Source organism: Ascaphus truei, chromosome 3 (genome assembly GCF_040206685.1).
Source record: "Ascaphus truei isolate aAscTru1 chromosome 3, aAscTru1.hap1, whole genome shotgun sequence".
Classification (NCBI taxonomy): domain Eukaryota; kingdom Metazoa; phylum Chordata; class Amphibia; order Anura; family Ascaphidae; genus Ascaphus; species Ascaphus truei.
This window is the reverse complement of record NC_134485.1, coordinates 231,619,222-231,639,217: the sequence shown is the minus strand read 5'-3', so window position 1 is coordinate 231,639,217 and position 19,996 is coordinate 231,619,222. Positions and strand designations below refer to the sequence as shown.

General features: G+C 41.4%; 1 protein-coding gene across 3 annotated transcripts in view; it reads left to right on the top strand.

The window, feature by feature from the left end:
• The window catches only part of LOC142489467 (uncharacterized), an 81,228-nt gene that overhangs the window by 44,584 nt on the left and 16,648 nt on the right, over window positions 1-19,996 (top strand). For 2 of the 3 annotated variants that reach the window (XM_075590291.1, XM_075590293.1), the window contains exons 5-7: window positions 6,169-6,382; window positions 10,711-10,798; window positions 11,936-12,027. In XM_075590291.1, the coding sequence (XP_075446406.1) occupies window positions 6,169-6,382; window positions 10,711-10,798; window positions 11,936-12,027 (394 nt within the window). The remainder of the gene's footprint in view (window positions 1-6,168; window positions 6,383-10,710; window positions 10,799-11,935; window positions 12,028-19,996) is intronic. The other variant, XM_075590292.1, reaches the window with a different exon arrangement.

Genomic DNA, 19,996 nt, shown 5'->3' with positions numbered 1-19,996 from the left:
GTTACAAATACAGTTACATAAGTGAACAGGGTATACATTATATACAAGACATTGCATGAACAGTTAGAGATAATATATATTATAGGCGTATGAACAGTTACAGACCAGGTTAAAATGTGAGACAGCTTTAGTTTTGAAAGAACTTAGACTGGTGGTGGCTATGAGTCTCCGGTAGATTGTTCCAGCTTTGGAGTGCACGGTAAGAGAAGGAGGAACGGCCAGATACTTTGCTGAACCTTGGGACCATGAAGAGTCTTTTGGAGTCAGATCTCAGATGACAAATGTGCTGCATGTGGTAGGGGTGAGGAGCTTGTGCAGATAGACGGGTAGCATGCCCAGAAAGTATTTGAAGGCAAGACAGGAAAGATGAACTTTGTGCCTAGACTCGAGTGATGATCAATCTAGTTTTTTGAGCATTTCACAGTGATGTGTGTTGTAGTTGCATTGGAGAACAAAACGGCATATTGAATTGTAGAGGGTGTCCAGTTTGCTAAGGTGAGTTTGGGGTGCCGAGTGCATACTATGTCCCCATAGTCGATAATTGGCATTAGCATCTGCTGTGCGATACGCTTTCTGACTAGCAGACTTAGGGAGGATTTGTTCCTGTAAAGTAAACCTTGTGTGGCATAGGTTTTGAATGTCAGGGTATCAATGTGCATCCCAAATGTTAAATGGGAGTCAAACCATATGCCCAAGTATTTAAAACTATTAACAGAAGTTAGGTTGGTGTTAGCGTTGGTTCTGATCTGGAGCTCAGTCATTGGAAGCTTTAAAAATTTACCCTTGGTCCCAAGTACCATTGTTACAGTCTTGTCAGTGTTTAAAAACAGTTTGTTTTGGGAAATCCAAGTTTAAAGTCTCAAAAAGTCAGATTGAAGTATGTGTTCAAGGTCGGAGAGGCTATGGCTGTGTTCATATAGGATTATGTCATCTGCATACATGTGTATTGAAGCTTCCTTACAAGCTGTGGGAAGATCATTGATGAACACTGAGAAGAGTAGGGGCCCCAGAACAGAGCCTTGCGGGACACCACAGGTGATATCCAAGAGTTTGGAGTTAGAGCCTTAAATGGACACATGTTGGAATCTACCTGATAGGTAGGAATGAAACCAGTTTAAAGCATGCTTCCCTATACCATAGTTTGTTAAGCAAGATAACATGATCAACCATATCAAAAGCCTTTGCAAAATCTAGGAATATTGCACCAGTGAGTTGTCCCCGTGCCATTACACACTGGATTTCATTGCAAACATTAAGCAGAGTAGTTACGGTGGAATATTTGGGGCAAAAGCCAGATTGGAGTTGGCTAGGGAAATTTGTCTTGGTATAGTAGTCGCTCAATTGGAAGTGAACACATTTTTCCATGACTTTGGATAGTATTGGGAGAAGAGAGATTGGCCTGTAGTTTGAGACAGTGTTTTTGTCCCCACTTTTGAAGGTTGGGACAAATCTAGAAGTTTCCAGGTTTTAGGGATATGGCCTGCAGACAGAATAGAGTTGACAATGGAAGCAATTGGTTTGGCAATGGCTGAGGCACAAAGTCTTAGGAACTTAGATTGGAGTAAGTCAGGTCCACATTGGCTGCTTAGTTTTAATTTGAGGAGTGCTTGTGTAATCTCTTCGGATTCTGGGACAATTTGAAAATTGTGTGTAGTGTTGAGAGAGGGTGGGGCTATTGGGGTACTCACAGAATGAGATTCATGTTTGTGGTTTGGGATGCGTTTGGCTAATAAGTTAGTAGCATACCCCACAAAGTAATCATTGAATGCATTTGCAATGTCAGTGGAGTTTGTCAGAGGAATATCCTCCTTAGTGATATTACTTGGTTGTTGATGGTTAGAATGCTGGAATATATTGTTGATAACCTTCCAGAAGTTAGCTGTGTTTTTGTTTTCTGGAGAAGTTTGTCAGAGTAATATTGTGCTTTTGTATGTCTTGTTTGCCTTGTACATATGTTCCGCAGGCATCTGTAGTGACAAGGCATCCCTGAACTGGTAGAGTGCTATAAGGTCAGTTGTAACCCATGGAAGGTGGGCCCACCGTACTCTTATTCTACATAGTGGAGCATGGGTATCACAGAGTTTTAAGAACTCGGATTGGAAATAGTTGAGCGCAGAATCATGGTCGGGAATTAAGTCGATTCTGTACCAAGGGCAGTTGGTAAGGTCAGCCAGAAACTGTTGTGGGTTAAAGTTTCTAAATGGTCTAATGAGGAGAACTTTAGGGCTTGATTGGGGCGGTTTAATTTTCCTTACACAGTTGTAAGGAATCCGTTCCTGGGTTTGGCTGGAGCTCACTCTTGCAGACAGACCTCCCCTTGGATCTGCAAGCACTATCACCTGTGCGTGCAATCACTGCAGCTCTGTCTCCCTGCTCTGTCATTGGAGGAATTCCCACACACCCCTCTCCTTTGATTGGCTCCCTGCCCTTCTTGTACTGTGTTCTCCCAGTTCCTCATTGCTGAGCATAAACCAAATTGGACTTGCATGTAACTGTGTTTGGCACAAGCTACCTTGCCTTAGCCTTGCCTTGTTCCTGAGACCTGCTGCATTCCCTCCTTGCAGGGGTCTGCTTCCTGGTTCATGTGCTGAAGCGCTGGATCCCCAGTGCTAGCCTTGCCTTGTTCCTGAGACCTGTTGCATCCCCTCCTTGCAGAGGCCTGCTTCTTGTTTCTGAGATCTGCTGCATTCCCTCCTGGCAGAGGTCTGCATTCTGGTTCCTGTGCTGAAGTGCTGGTCTCCTAGTGCTACCCAGCGGTGTTCCTAGGCCAGCCTGCATTCTCCCCTTGCAGAGACCTTTATCATGGGCCGCTCCCGCTCCTCGCGCAGAGGCCATTCCCGCGCTTCAGCTGCTACATTGAAGCGCTTCACACCAGCCTACCTGTTGCCGAACCCCAGCCTGGATATCGATTACTCTGACGTCTCAAACTCTGACCCCGGCTTGTCCATGGATTACCCTGTCTGCTCCAACCCTGAACCGGCTACGATTGACTACGGACCGCGCAATCCAGAACCGGCTTCGTTGTCTAAGGTCGGTGTATTCACATCCCCACCTCAGCCCCGCGGTCCGGTCCCGGTTTGTGGCGAGCACGTCTGTTACAACAGTACACTATTGCATGGTCACTGAAAATGTGAGGAAGGATGCCAGAGGATTGGATTCTGCTGCGATTTGAGGAGAGAATCCAGTCTAGCAAGGAATGGTTGCGTAATTTCAGGTTTGTCCGTGTGGGTTGGGAAATGAGTTGTGATAGGTTAAGCGACTTCCCGAGGTCCCACTCAATACTTATTGGGTTCCCCAGTGGCAAACAGGAGTTAAAGTCACAGAAGCATGAGACCACTAGAACTTATAAGATTTTGGTCCATAATTACTAACTGGTACTTTGCCATTTGACCCCTTCTGGCATTGGAGACACCTTACAGCCATTCAAGTGTCTGGGCAATGAGGAGGCTTCCAGCACTGGAAGGTGTCTTCTGGCAGTAGATTGCTTAGTAAATATGGGCTATTTTAGTAGCTTGTGGGAGACTTGTGTGTGTGGGATACCAGCATCCTCTAATCAGCAGACCTGACTAATAGGACATAGCAAATGTGTATAAACAGCTGTAGATGTAATCTTGTACCCAGAAACTGCTACATTATCTATCACATTTGTAAACCATTAAAGATTATGCAGGGTAATCTATAAATGTAAGATATATATTTTTAAACTATTTTAGCATTAACTCTTTGGCTGACAGATCTTTTAGTTTTCTTCCAACAAAATAATTAGGCGAATGTTCAGTGAAATAAAAAGATGATGATTGTAACTCTTTTAGCTATGAACTTTTATTGTAGTCTTTAATGCTCTAATACAATTATTTTCTAAGTGTAATGCATTACTGACCAAATGATGTCAGATGCTTGCACACTTTGTGGATTTTATTTCCATTGATTAACAGCAGATCTGTTCCCCAAAGCAATATGACAGTGTGCATTTTACTTAATGGTTTAGGAGTTTAGAAAATCATCATATTGTAAGTGACTCAAAAATTCTAAACACCCTGTACTTATAAACTCCCATAATAATTATAACATTCTAATTGTGATGTGAACAGTATGTAAAACATATTCAATGAGGAAGGTGCCGTTAGTTGCTAGTAATATTACTGGCACATATGTAATATACACACAGATACCCAATAAGCTCTGAGAAACCCCAGACATTACCACATAATATATACAGTACTGTATATTCTCTTGAAAAAGGGTAATTTAGTTTAACCCTTTGGTCAAAGCGTCTTTTTCATGTAATTTAGTTTAACCCTTTGGCCAAAGCGTCTTTTTCATGTAATTTAGTTTAACCCTTTGGCCAAAGCGTCTCAAGTCTACTGCCACTTTCAAGGCATGACCGTTAGCAGGTCCTAACACTCCCTGAGTTAAAATTCTTATTTACCTGTATAATTAGAGGAAGAATGATCTGCATTGGATCTGTCGTAACCCTGCAAAATAAAACTGACCTGCCTACTTGGAAAGTGGGGACGGGCGAGCTTAAACCTTGGGGGGGAGGGGCCACCAACCTCCCAAAAACAGCTGAGACCAACTGCACATAGTTAATAAACACACAGATACCTAGCAAGCTCTGAGAAACCCCAAACATTACCACATTATGTGTGTGTGTGTGTGTGTGTGTGTGTGTGTGTGTGTGTGTGTGTGTGTATGTGTGTGTGTGTGTGTGTGTGTGTGTGTGTTTGTCAAAAGGAGTGCTAGTGGGTGTGGATAGATGTATTCAATAAAAAACAAACAAAGATGCCCAAAGATACTTCCAATGTCCAATGCCTTGAAAGTGGCAGAAGGCTTAAGACACTTTAGCCAAAGGGTTTAAACTAAATGACCCTTTTCCAAGAGAATATATAGGTATTGCACTGTGTATTTTGTCACATTGGAAGTAGCTTTGGGCATCTTTGTTTTTACATATGTAATATGAAAGGGAGGATTGCAATTATAGATATTTTTTCAGTTGCTCAGTTTAAGCCATCTTGGACATTGGTTTCTCATCAAGAGGAGGAGAAGCTGAAGCTCTTGTAGTGTGAGGCACAGAAGAGAAGATTCACTTAGTGCAGCTGGGGTTGGATCATACCACAATGGACTGTAATCAGTAGCAGATTTTCCATTACTTCCCCCACTCTTCCCCACTGACTGCCAGGGGAGAGCATGGGGGATCTGTACAATTCTTACCTTCGCCTTCGTGCCACCCTTCTCCTTTATCGTTAAATGACAATGTGATGCCATGGCAACGAGATGCTGTAGCATCATTTGACGCTGAAGAAGGAAGAGGGTGGCACGAAAGAGGAGGGCGGCACAAGGTAAGTGCCTAAGGCCGGCAGTTTTCTAAATCCGCCACTGACTAATACCGAAATCGAATACCCTTCTAAACCCTGAAACTTGGTACCCCAGAAATCTGCTACACAGACAAATTTACATTATCCCCTGCTAAACAAACCCCAATAATGCTCCAATTCCTTTTAACTGTGAATCCAAACATAGAAATAAATATATTCATGAAAAAGGGCATTTAAATTAAATGCCGGGGGAGGCGTGAGGCCTCTGTAACTCACTTACCTGCTGCCAGCGGATCTTCGAAGACACGTCGCCATGGCAACGCAGCGTCAAATGACGTGGTGGGGTCACGTGATGTGATGTCATTTGACACAGAGACATGGGAGAGGGGGGCGCAAACGCTGCGGCTCCCAGGAAGGGGGCCGCAGCTTAAAAAGTTTGCACAACACTGGTGTAGCACATTGTTTGCAGTGGAAAAACTGCACTGTACTCAGAGCCATTGTATCCAGTAGGCACAATAAGCACAGTACCTGGGGCCTACGAGCCTTACAAGGGCCTATGAAAAAGTTTGTGACCTGGAAAAATGTATTGACTTGAAAATACAGTTGTAAAAAAAAGAAACGACAAAATCAAAATGAATAACTTTTTAATTAAATGTCTTTACAAAACTTAACATGCCGCAACTCACAATAACTTCTAAATAAAAAATAATAACTTTTTAGTGAAATGTTTATACACTGAACAAACATGAATTATGTTAACTGTACTAGTTTGCTACATGTATTGGGTCAGCTTGGCACCGTGTTTTGTCACCACACTCTGTCCAACTATTTAATTTTTTTTATTTTCTTTAAGATTAGCCAGATGTCAAGCAGATTTGGAGAATCAGAGCATTACGAACAGGGCCTGCACAAGGAAATTTTGCAGCTGAGGAGTGAGACTAGAACACTGAGAACCCACAGTCACCAACTAAATGAGGAAAACCATCGTATGAAGGAAGAGTTGTGGGACATTGAAAGGAAACATGAACGTTTACTTAAGAGGACGGCTTATGGGATGAGTGGTAAAAGTGAGTTGGAAAAATATCATTCTGCAGGAAGTGTCACAGATTAATTAACATCAGGGTACTATGATACTTAGCATTTGTTTTATACTGGAAAAAGCATTGAAGATAGGTTTTTCCATACTAATCCCATTACCACGTTTTTGGATTACAATAGCTTTGAAGTTACACTTCCTACATCAGAATTAATCTTTTAGTATTGCTGTAATAATGCTGACAGTTCCTACAATTGGGTTTATTTATCGAAGTCTCCCAGCTGCAAAACTGAGGCAAACAATACATTTAATCAGATTTATAAGAAAATATAGCCATGCTTGCAATAGATTTGATAAATCCAGTATACATACACACACACACACACACACACACACACACACACACACACACACACACACACACACACACACACACACACACACACACACACACACACACACACACACACACACACGGGGGCTTTGTCCCTTTAAGTAACCCAAAAGATAAACAAAAGCCTATCCCCGTTAGGGAAGCTAACTAGGTTAAGCCTATCTACCTGTCTGGTTAGCTAAGCCAGACAGACCAACAATATTTGGTAATACCACTTGGCTCCTTACCTGTGAGCTTTATTGCATTGGGACAGCATAAGGCCGTGCGTATAGTGCCTTGCAACCGGCGACGCGACAGGTGACATCACCCGTCGCCGCTAGCGAAAGTTATATTTTGCTTTGCGGCGGCGTCGCGGGCATTTGATTTGTTCAGGGGCTGTCACATGACGCGACAGCCCTTGAAAAATCAAATATTCCTGGCTTCCAAAGTCCGCGATGCGACGTCGCTCCGTCGCATTGCCACCGTCGCACTTACTATAAGCGCACGCGGCGGCGGCAATGTATTTGATTTTGGGCGGCGGCGCGTCGCCGTCGCCCATTGTGGGTACTATAAGCACGGCCTAAGTCTGTGGAGCCTGGGTCTGTATCTCTGTCAGCTCCCCTCTCTCCTCTCTCAGTGTCTGCGAGAGACTGCTGCCCCAGAGGCATTTCCTCTTCCTCTTTTTAAAAGCAGATGAGCTTACTCAATTAGGATCACCTGTGGACTGCTTAGTCACCTGGGTTAACTCCTCATGTACTGGAAAAGCAGGCATACAGCCACCTCCTATTAATGTATACAGTCTATGACTCTGTCACATATCCCCCTCCCTAGTGTAACATTACCGAGTGGAGCGGCCCGTGCACCGAGACTGTGCACCCTAGAAAGTGCGTCCGCATTACCATGCAGTATGCCTGGCCACTGCTGCACTGTGAAATTGAAGGGTTGCAATGACAGAAACCAATGGGTAACCCTAGAATTCTTTTCTTTGTTTCTATGCATCCACTGTAAGGGAGCATGGTCTGTAATGAGCGTAAACGACCTGCCTAATAGATAATACTTTAAAGTGTCTGTTGCCCACTTTATGGCCAAAAATACCTTTTCTACTGTGGCGTATCTTTGTTCGCGGGGACACAATTTGCGACTTAAATACAAGACAGGGTGTTTCTCATCTCCTACAAACTGGGACAGTACTGCTCCGAGACCTACTTCAGCGCCATCTGTTTGTAGAAAAAATTATTTTGTAAAGTCCGAGGGTACCAAGACAGGGTGACTACAGAGCGCTGTACATAGGTCTAAAAACGCGATCTCCGCACCACTGTTCCATTTTACCACATTGGGTGCCCTTGTTTTTACTAAGTCTGAAAGCTGTGCAGCCCGAGTTGCAAAATGGGGTATAAATCACCTGTAGTAACCCACAATGACTAGAAATGCCCTAATCTATTTTTTTTAAGGGGACAGGGCCAATTCTCAATGGCTTCTACTTTATTGAGCTGGGGTTTTACAGTCCCCCTTCCCACAACATAAAAGATTGTAACCGAATATCAGCTCTAAGGTAAGTAGCAAATGTAATAATGTACAATAAAAAGAATAAGGTTGAAGCAGGTTCCGAGTGAATGATTGCAGTGCTTGGAGGTGGGGAGACTTAAACAGGGATATTGATACAGCTGGGTACTTACAGGAGGCGGGTGGACCCCACCGAACTGTGTATCCCAGTCAATGCTTGATTAAATCTTCTTACCCATCTCTCCCAGACGGCTGTGGTGTGGCGCCACACGCTTACTATGTAACGCTGCGTCGCCTCTCCTTCCGCACTGCTGATCCAGGTGAGTCACAGATTGCAGGCTCAATTCCTGGAGTTCCCGGTGGCATCCGTCGATCCACGTGAGTATAGCAAAGAGGGGGAGGGGGAATCGAGATGACTGCCGTTCCAATGAAAAAAAGTATCAGGAACTCACTAGATGAGAGAAAATAAAAAGTTCTTTATTGACCTACATAAAAATGGACATAGATAGAACAGAACTCCTCTTCCCACGCATTTTACACCCATTATAACGCTTTGTCAAAGTACTTCCCACAACATAGCCCAGATATATTGCTTCTGCCAAGCCAACTGAACATTTAGCTGGGTTGGCTGTGAGCCCCGTCTCCCGAAAGGTTCTCAACACTGCCTCAACCTTTTGTAGATGTGAGTTCCAATCTGGACTATGTATCACCACATCATCAAAGTATGCTGAGGCATAGTTCAAGTGCAGCTGGAACAATTTATTCATCAACCTTTGAAAGGTTGCAGGCGCCCCATGAAGGCCAAAGGGTAAAACGGTATACTGGAAGAGGCCATCAGGTGTGGAGAGGGCTGTTTTCTCTTTTGCTTACTCTGTTAACGGGATTTGCCAATAACCCTTTGTAAGATCTAAAGTGGTTAGACAACGGGCCCACGCCAACCTCTCAATTAACTCATCTACCCGGGGCATAGGATAGGCGTCAAACTTCGAGACTTCATTGACTTTTCTAAAGTCATTAAAAAATCGTATTGACCCATCAGGCTTAGGTACCAAGACAATAGGGCTGGACCATTGACTATGGGACTCCTCAATTACCCCTAGGTCTAGCATCTTCTTTACCTCTGATTGAATAGCCCTTCTTCTGGCTTCTGGGATCCTATAAGGTCTTATCTTAACGACTATTCCCGGCTTGGTGACAATATTATGGGAAACCACCCTACTTTTCCCTGGTATGCTAAAAAATATGTCTCTGTTCCTATTTATCAAAATCTACAGCTTCCCCATATTGTTCAGGAGTGAGTTCTGCCGGTATTCAAACTGGTGGATCCTCCACTTTCCGGGATTTGTTAGCTACCACCGTCAAACACACGTCTCTATCCTTCAGGATTTTAAAAGATTTATGTGATAGATTTGCTCTACCTTCCTCCGACCTGTCTGTCGAATTTTATAATTTACCGGGCCAACCTGTTCTAGGACTTCATATGGCCCTTGCCAATGTGATAACAGCTTGCTTTCTGCTGTGGGAACAAACACCATTACTCGATCAAGTGAATCAACAGCTGTGTGAAGAGTCACGCTATTGGTTACAAGGCATTCACATGATACATGCTCAAGAAGTGTCCTACATTACCATAGTGATGATCAGAGGTTTAGCTCATCCGGGTCTCAGGAGGCAGGAGCCTCCGATTCCCCAGTATTGACGTACCCTGAACAGGATTGCTCTTGTATATGCGCATGCGCAACTATAGAAAACTCTTCACACAGCTGTTGATTCACTTGATTGAAATTTTGTACTCACCTGTTTTTTCGCGCGATTTTTTGACGTTTGATTGTAATTGGTAGGTGTGTCTTTCTGGTATATATGTCACTGAGCCTCACTTTTTCTTTGCACCCCCCTTGATAAAGATCTCTCTCCAGGATCGAAATGTTGAATTGTGCAAGTATATTTGTATATCAATAAAAAAAAATTATTTTGAAATGCTGAGTGCTGTTCCCTCTTTAACGTTTCACTGAGTATTGTATGCTGCTTATTTCTATGGTACTAGCACCAGCCACTACTGCTTTGATTACACACACACACACCAACACACACACCAACACACACACCAACACACACACCAACACACACACACACACACACACACACACACACACACACACACACACGAATAGGAAAAAATAAATAAATATATATATATATTATTATTTTTTGCCACTGGTATTTCCCTAGTTTTGTAGATGGGAGACTTTAATGAATAGACCCCAGTATAATTTCGGAGTGCTCTATACATAAATAATACATTTCTACTTTTTCTCCATAGTTTTGTGACTTAAAGCCAGCAATTGTCTATTTGCAGTGAACAAGACAATTTGTTTACATGACATTCATTAATTTGATACCATGCTGTTCCCTGCTGACAGGGCCTGCAGTGCAGTGGGAGGCAATCCAACAGCACAGGGTTTAACTGAACACATTGTTTCTAGATGATGGATCAACCGCAACGCGAAGTCCCTGGACTAACCCTTCCATGGAAGAGCTCCACACAAAGAGCTGGCAGTCAGTGCAGCACAGGTACTGTGAATTGCATAACATGACTCCGACACAGTACATGAAGTTTAATCATATTTAACTGTACTTTTGTGGGGCCAACAAATGTGTTTTATCTTTTATGTTAATTAAAGTTGAAGTCACACTTAATACCTGTATTGAAGCTGAAATACTGAAAACGTTCTACGTGTGAAATTAGTACCAACAGCCTTATGTTGAGAAGTATAACAGGCAATGCAAGTGACATTCATATGTGCCATGAATCTTTCTAAAGATTGATTATTGCTTTTTTTAATTTGTGAAACGATGGGGTTCCTGGGTATTAAAGTAGCAATACTACATATCCCCTTTTTTTCTTATTTTTATTTGTAAAGCATGTGACAATGTATAATTCTACATCCTTACCTATGATGGCAATCGTTTGATGCTCCTGTTACATATCTGTAAAAATCCTGATTGTGTGCCTAACGAAATGGCCGCCTTGTAACTTTGTGCTGCAGTCTGTGAAATGCTGCAGCTGATATGTAACATTATATTACGAAGTCTAACACATTATTGTCACAGCTTTCAGAACAATAGAAAGTCTGTTGTTTGGAACACAGCAACATATCTGTTTGTGATACTTTGTTGCCAAAGGACAGAGCTAAAAAAGGTCTGCGTGAGTCTGTTTCAAAAGAGGAAGTGGAAGTGGATCTGGCTTTCTAAAGGATGATCAGTACATTTGAAAAAATCATTAAAAATGGCATTAGGCATTACAAAAAATGCAGACAGTATTATCTAATACTACAGAACTGATTTTTCAAGTTTTGCTGCTTTAAACTTTCAGTTCTGTAGAAGGAGACCACTCCTCCTTTCTGTTCTAAAAAGAAACACAAGTCAAATAGACATAACTTCTGGGACTGTACTTTGAAAAGCACATAAACTACCTCCCCATTTTTGCATTTGTATTCTGAAAACCCATCTTGTGATTTGACCCACATGCAGTCTGATGTCTTCGGGATTAACTTGAGTGACCGTAGTTTTTCCCAGTTTTATTGCTTATGAGAAGAATTTATTAAAATGAAAATTACTCTAATGTAACCATTCCAACCACAAAGAAAAAACCTTTACAACTGCATCTTGATAACAGTGCAACTTTCAGTCCCGCCTCTCAATTTTTAGTTTTTACAGGAATGACTCTTTTAAAGATGATGGAATATTCTCAAAATGCAAAGCAGCATTTGGTTCTGGAAAAATAAAAGAACTATGGGAACGTAAGTAGTAAAAACCAATTTTCTTTTACATGCAAAAATGATTACAAATCAGGTCTCGTGCCCATTGGCTAATGTTAGAACTAATGGGTCACAATCTAAGTCATTTCAACTGGGCAGAGGGACGTGACAGGGATGTCTGATGTCCCCTATAATATTTGGCTTAGTTATGGAACCATTTGTCCAGAGAATGAGATAATCCTCATTTTATAGGTATTCGCTCAGTGCATATAGAGAAAAAAATAGCTCTATTTGCGGACAATGTCCTATTGTTTATTGATAATCCCTTGGAATGCCTACCATATTTTATGGAAGAAATCAACGATTATGTCAGGTTTTGAAGTTAACTATCAAAAATCAGAAATACTAAACATTAACACTCCCCAACAGGTTTTAAACTGTTTCAAATAGGGTTATCCCCATTTAAGTATCTAGGTGTAAAGATCACCCCTCCCCCTCCTCCCCCCCGCCGCCCCAATACCAAGACCTGTATAAAGCTAATATTCTTCCGTTCCTCAATAAAACAAGAAAAATACTAGATTCATGGGATAGAAATGGGATCTCTTGGCTAGGGAAAGTAGCAACTGTTAAGATGACTATCCTGCCTCAATTTCTATACCTGATCATGGCTTTACCAATAAAAATCCCCAGAAACATGTTGGATAAATGTCAAAGTCTGATACTGGATTTTATATGGGACAAGAACAAAGCTAGAATCAATAGATAGATATTATTTCTCCCCAAAGATAAAGGAGGATTAGGAGTTCCCAATTTACATAAATACTATTACGTGACTCACATCAGAACAATTTTGGACTGGTTCACCAACATCGCTGGCAAGAGGTGGAGTATCATCCAGCAGACAAACCGTAAATAGATATAATTTGGCAAAATTAGTAGGACTCAATGCAAAATAGATCTAAAAATAATACATTCTTACAGTACCTACAATGGAACTCACATTACAAATTTGGAACCGTCTGGTATGATGTATGTATATCTTTATTTATTTAGCGACATTTATGTACATAACGCTTCACAGCAGTAATACACGTGACATAATAATATAACACATAATGGGAATAAGCGCTTCAGACATAACAGTAACATTAGGAAAAAGAGTCCCTGCCCCGAAGAGCTTACAATCTAAGTGGTAAATCGGAAGAACGTATAGAGACAGTAGGAAGGAGTTCTGGTAAGAACACTCAACCTAATCCCCTCTCATTCCCTACTAGGACCTATTTATTTCAATCCAAATTTCCTTCCAGCCCAAATGTGTGATCGATTTAAAATTTCGAACAAAATCAACAATATAAGAACTATAAGTTACTTGATACAAATGGAGAAATGCACTACTTTTAAACTTTGATTAGTACTCGTTATTACCTTGGGATCTATTTCCATATTTGCAAATTAAACGCTGGGCTAACTCTACTGCGGTTATTAATATTATCGGTAGGCCTCTTAAACCTTTTGAAGCTATTTTGTATTTAAAAAATAAATAAATAAATGGGGTTGTATCCTGGATTTATAATTTAGTAATAAGTACAATATCCACTACAAAACATAAATATCAGCATGCCTGTGAGCAAGATATTGGTTCTTAAATTGATGAGGTAGCATGGGACAGAATTTGAAACAATGCTGCTACCACTATAGAAATTCAATCTAAAGTGTTTCTTAGGTGCTACTGCACCCTGGGATGTAGTTTTAGGATTAGAGATAAATTGCAAAGTTGAAAAAAAAAAAAGAGATGGGTGGAATTTTCAATGGCATTCAAATCCCCCATGGATTGGCCAGTACTTTTTAGATTTCCATGGATCCGTCTTAAAAAGGCAGCCATTAGACAGATTCTGAATCCAAACCTACAAACGGAATCCGAATCCGTCAAGCAGAATTACAGTATTATGGGAGGAGGAAAATATAAATATCAATGCAATGACATTCCGTGGATTCGGATTTAAGTTGAATCCATCTGCGGATTCTTTGAAATCCACGCGACCAACACCCAACGACGGATTTGGAAGAATGCGGGCGGTTTTACAATATAGTAATCTGACGGCAAAGTTCCTTCTGTGGATCGGATTTGACTGGGAAATCCCGGGAAAATTCATGGAACTCATGAAGACAGGTTCGACCATCTCTATTTAGGATGATTTATTTTAGTGTATCTAATCTTCAGACAGATTGCAAAGTTCCTTTTTCCATATTTGTTGGGAATGCCCCACTATTCAAATATATTTATAAAAAAATAAATGATTCTTTACAGGACGTTACGGGAGAAACAATCCCACTTACAGTAAACCTAAAATCTCTTTCTAAAATGACTTATCTAATAAGTTTTCTAATAATATGAAAACTCTTGTTACCCTGGTGGGGTGTGCAGCCAAATTGAAGCTACCCTTTTATTGGAAGTTCCCTGGGACCTTACCAATTAACTCATGGTATAACAGAGTATGGCAAATGGTAGCTATGGAGAAACTTACAGCTCTAAACAAAAAAACAAAAACGTGGATAATAACCAGATTTTTCAAACCAGTATCTCTACAAGACATGTTCTTTTTATAAATTATGAATGACTGAATGTTCCGGTTGCTAATATCCTAATTTTATATATATGAATAATGGATGTGACTCAAAAGTAATTTAAAGCTCAATGTACTGATACATTTTTTTTTTAAATAAACAAAAGTAAAATAAAATCTATATATATAAATATATATATATATATATATAAATATATAAATAAAAAAAACACTCAGATCTCAGACCACTGCCTTTTCTAATTATTTTTCACTCAACCTATGCAATGTAAACTCATTACTGAACTGACCCACGACATGTTAACCTTTGCATACTGTACAATAGAGTACGTATGAAAAGTATATATATATTTTTTTAACTGGGTAGGAGGTCATTGTCTTTTACAGTAATTCATCTACATACAGGATTTTTCTTTTGCTGCAGCTATGCTTTAGTTTGGCTTCAAATTCGTCTCTCTCTTGGCAAGTTGACATGGACATTTAAGTAACATTTTAGCACTGGCACTTAGGAATAGAATTATACAACATTTAGAAGTTGCATAAAGTGCTACACCCCAGATTTATCACCACTTATCTTGTACCAATTAATCCTAATTACTATTCATTCCTGGTTTTCTTCACTAGTCCACAAAATCACTCTTTTTATCACTCCACGATTCTGTCTTAAATAAATGAGATGGCCATTTATCTTTTTCTCATCTTGATACTTATTTAATGTTTCCTTTTGCAGATTTTGCTCTTTTTTTTTAAAATTCATTCAGAAACCTTGTTATACAGTTTTACAACTAATCTGAAACAGGAACCCAACCATCCTCTCACTCATTGGGGCTTATTCTGTAAGCTGCGTTAGCGCTTTACCGTGCGGGCTGCATGGAAAGCCCCATTCTAATCAAGGGGGCTTTCCATGCAGATCACTCGGTACAGCGCTAACGCAGCTTACAGAATAAACCCCATTGGCTCACCTACAGTGACGCAGCCTGAAGCCATGTTGATTTTACCCTGGAAGTCATCTGTAAATTGATTCTGAACAGGGGGCATCCTTGTTTTAAAGATTATGTAATTTTGCTCTATGATATCCTCCCTCCTCAAATTCATAGTTCAAAAAAAATACCCAGACACGGGAATTATATGAAACTATTCTTGATACAGTAGTTATGTCTATTATGTGTGCTAAAGATCAAAAAGATCAAAATGACACTCCACTGGGCTTAATATTAATATCAAATGTATTATATAGCAAAAACTGTTAACATTTCGGTCTCAATAGCAGACTTTTGTCTTTAAAATATTAGAACCGAAACTTTAATAGTTTTGGCTATATAATAAATGTGCCATTTTTCTAAGCCCAGTGGAGTGCCAGAACCAACCGGAGCACAGATTCTCTCTATATAATGAAAAGAGAGTGACAAGGAAAAACAAATGGGGATATATTTTTCAAAGTTAAAAAAGGGGGGTTTAAAAAGTAGCCAATATACTCACAAGTGAGAAGGTTTTCAAGCTTTCTGATTATGGTACCGGGTGTTCTGTGGGTATTGTATACCGCTAAGGTAATGAAGGGGTTAACTTGTCCCACCACCCCGTTGAGAGGCATAACCACCCTACCCCCACAATCCCAACAAATCTACCCCTTTAGATTAATTCACAATATCCCTATGAGCCAAATGGGGCTAATTGTGGTTTTGGCCATTAAACATAAAAAAAAATTACACACGTATAAAAAGTAGACTAGAACATTAAAAACAAATTTAAACCATAAAACCATTGATTGTCACTGTGGCTACCTAAGCCCTCTCAATGGGGTGCATATATAGCCACATTGCAATCAATAGTAAGCTAGCATAAAGATAAATGTACAATATTAAAATACATGAATTACCCCCTTTCATTACTTCACTAACAGCTAAGGTAATGAAGTGGTTAACCCCTTCTACCACAAACACGTCCCCTGGAGGCCTAACCACCCACCCCAAGGTAGCTGCCCTCATAACCCCATCACCCTCCACCCCCCCCCCCCCACAGTAATGGACAATAGTCGTACTACCCAAATGGGGTAATAGGACTTTTTCTCATTGAAAAGGATAACATTAAATACAAAATATATTACAATAAATAACATACTAAAAACAAAGCAATTAAATCCATTGATTAGCACGGTGGCTACCTTACCACTGAACAGGGCCAATCAATGAACACCCTAAATAACTAAATTAGTTACTTACCGCTGCCGGGTTGAAGGCCGTCCTCACCATCCTCAGGGGCATCCAATAAAGGGCGGATGCCGCACCATAAAAAAGCACCAGCAAACAATTCCAGGCCAATGGCCAATAAAAACACAAACTAAAACACAAAAAAAAATTACAAATAATCCCTGCCCGATGGCACAAGTATAAAAAAAATATACAAATAGGAAAAAATAATCCCTGCCCGATGGCACCTACAAAATTATAAATAAACAACAGGAACAACAAATCCTTGCCCAATGGCACAAAAGTCAAGAAGAAGTGCAAATCTTGTGAAATCGATCCAGGCCGATGACCTTCCAGTAAGATGACATCCTGGGTGAAAGTTGATAGATACCCAATTTGACCCTTGGCAATGGATCCTCTGTTGATTGAAGAGCAGTGTCCGATGAGTAGTTCTTTTTTTCTTCTTTTTGTGATGCCTTTTTCTTCTTTCTTCCTCCAGATTTTGCTGGTTTCTCTTTTTCTTGTCCTTATTCTTACTTATATAAAGCCTAGTACGTCTCATTTGTCATTCGCATGGCACATCCACCAATCTGATTGGTAGATTGGTAGATGTACCATGTGATCATTCAAGGACCTCTCAACCAATATTGATGACATCACATGGTACATGAAGCAAACCGGAATGGTTGATGTACGATGTGATTCCCCTTTTTGGTGCTGAGAGGTCACCTTAAAGGGAAGGAATCACATCATACAAACCAACTGTGGACGGACGTTCACAGAGGTACACAATTAGGAGGCTTTATAATGTGAAATTATAATAGGCTTTATTGTGCCTGTTCCTTTTCATCAGGAAAATTATCCAAACACAGGGGGGGGAACAAAGCTTCCATTCACTTGGGAGTATTTCTAGTGAAACACTATGGAATAATTCACATCTCCCTTAGTCAAGCAGTTCTCGCAGCCCCAAAACATATAACATTAAATAAGCAGATATAAGCAGTCTCTTAAGAATAAAAGTCTTATCTGTTTCTTGGAGGGAAAATCTCACTTCCTGGTTCAGCTTCAGGTGTAGTAGTTTTCCCTGTGTCTTGAATTCAGCTCTGCTGTGCAGAGCTCAAGACCGGTCAGCTCCAGAGATCTGGGTTTCTTTTGGTCAGTCTCTCCTGGGACTCAAGAACCTCTGCTCTGTCTCTCCAAAGGTCAGCTCTCAGTCAGAGCTAGGGAGGAGTTACTTCCTGTCTCAAAGGCAGGCTTTTTCTACTACCTGTAATCAGGCAGGTGGTGCTAGTTAATTTGCTACCAGCAGTTAACCACCACACTGCTGGATTAAAGGCACCTTTGTGAACAGGGATAAGTCCCCTGTTACATACCTCCCCTGTTTGTGGGAAGCTCGGGCTTACCACGGCCAAAGCCCATCCTTCCACTCTCATTCGAGATCTTTCTGTGACTTGAATGAGAGTGGATGGAGGAAGAGAACCCTCTGTCCTGCTGGGATTGGAGCCCTTTCTCCAGTTTATTTTTGTCTCCTCCCGAAGGTGCTTATGATCAGCACTCCTCAGTCGCTCGAGGAGGACTTTTTCCACGTAAAGTCTTTTTATCACGTGCGTGGTCATGAGATTTCTGTTGCGTCGGGCACTCCTCTTTTTATAGACAAAGTGTATGATAACAGTTGTAGAGCAGTTAGGACTAGCCCTTAGAGTTTTCTGCTCTTCTCCACACCACGGAGTTGCCAGTTCACCTTCTTTGGGACCGAGTTGCACCTCCACCTCCTTTTCCAGAGAACGTCCTATTTTTTCAGCTTCCTCAGCTAAGGATTCTTCTGGCTTTGATTCTGCACTCCTACCTCTGTTTGTTGCCTGTTAGGCAGCTGTAGGTTTGGCTAGTGCTTTCTTAGGTGGCTGTATTAGAGTCTCCTTCATATTCTGGAGCTCCGTAATTTTTGTTGTCAAGGTTGCCGCTGCGTCTGTTTCCTCCTTGGTGTACTGACTCAAGGGTATGGAACAGTCTCTCTGTCTCTCCAGCTCTTGCTCCAGTTTCTGAGCCTTCTCACGCTCCCTCTCATACAGAGTCACCTGCAATCGAAGTACCGCCTCCAATGATGCTCTGAAGACATGCAACGTGGCCTTTAGCTCCTCATACTGCTCTGTGGGGACGAACTGAGTATTCTGACATTCCTGCAGCGCTTGTACCTCTTGAGCAGCCTGCAGCTTTTCTTCCTGCAGCGTTTGCTGCTTCTCCTCAGCATACTGGAGGTGTGTACGCAGACCTTGCAGTTGGTTCTGCAGTCGGTGCTCTGCTTCAAACATTTCCTCTTTCAAAAGTTTATTTATTTCTTTAAGAGCCTGCAGCTCTTCATTCTTTCCCTTGACGTATTCTGTCAACTCAGAATTTTTCTTTTTTCCATCTTAAATTTTATCTTTTTTCAGTCTCTGTACTATTCAGGGCTTCCTTGCAGTCCACCTTCCATTTTTGCACATCTGCTTGGAGGCGGGCTGTCTCCTGGCGTGAGACTTCCATCCACAGGTTTAAGTTCTGAAGCTCCTTCTGAGAGACTTTGAGATCTAAGTTAAGATGTAGCATAGTTTTCCTTGAAATATCCAGCTCCTCCGTGAGACTGTGTAGTTCCTTTCTGGAAACTTCCAGGTCTGTGCAGCAGCTGTTGGTCTCATGATGTGAGGCATCCAGTGCTCTGTGGAGTGTCTGAACCTCTTTCTGAGCTACGTCCACCTCTATCTGGACACTGTTGACCTCCTGTTGTGAGGCATTCAGCTCTATGCGAAGAGTGTGAACCTCTTCCTGGAAGACTGTCATCTGCTTCAATGCCTCCTCATACTTCCGCTTTAGCGTAGCCACCATTTTATCAGATTGGCTCTGCTTTTCATCCATGGCGGAAATAGCAGCATTTGCAGTATCTAGCTCAGTCTTGAGATCGTCCAATTCTGTCCTGGCTGTAGAGTAAATTGCGAGCACAGTCTTCTGTAGCTCAGCATTATTTTTTCTCTCTCTTCCTAATTCTTCACAGAGCAGATCACAGTCATGCCTGGCAATTTTCAGGGCGTCTTCAGGGCTGGTCAAGGGATCGTCACTCACTGGTTCCGGCTCCGCTTCCCTGGGATGACTAGTTGAGGGTTCCTCACTGTTGGCACCGGACAGACACTTCTTTGGGGTACACGACTTCTGCCTTGGGCCCTCTGGATATTCGGTTAACCGTGGGACGAATTCTCCATTTTCTCTAGGCTG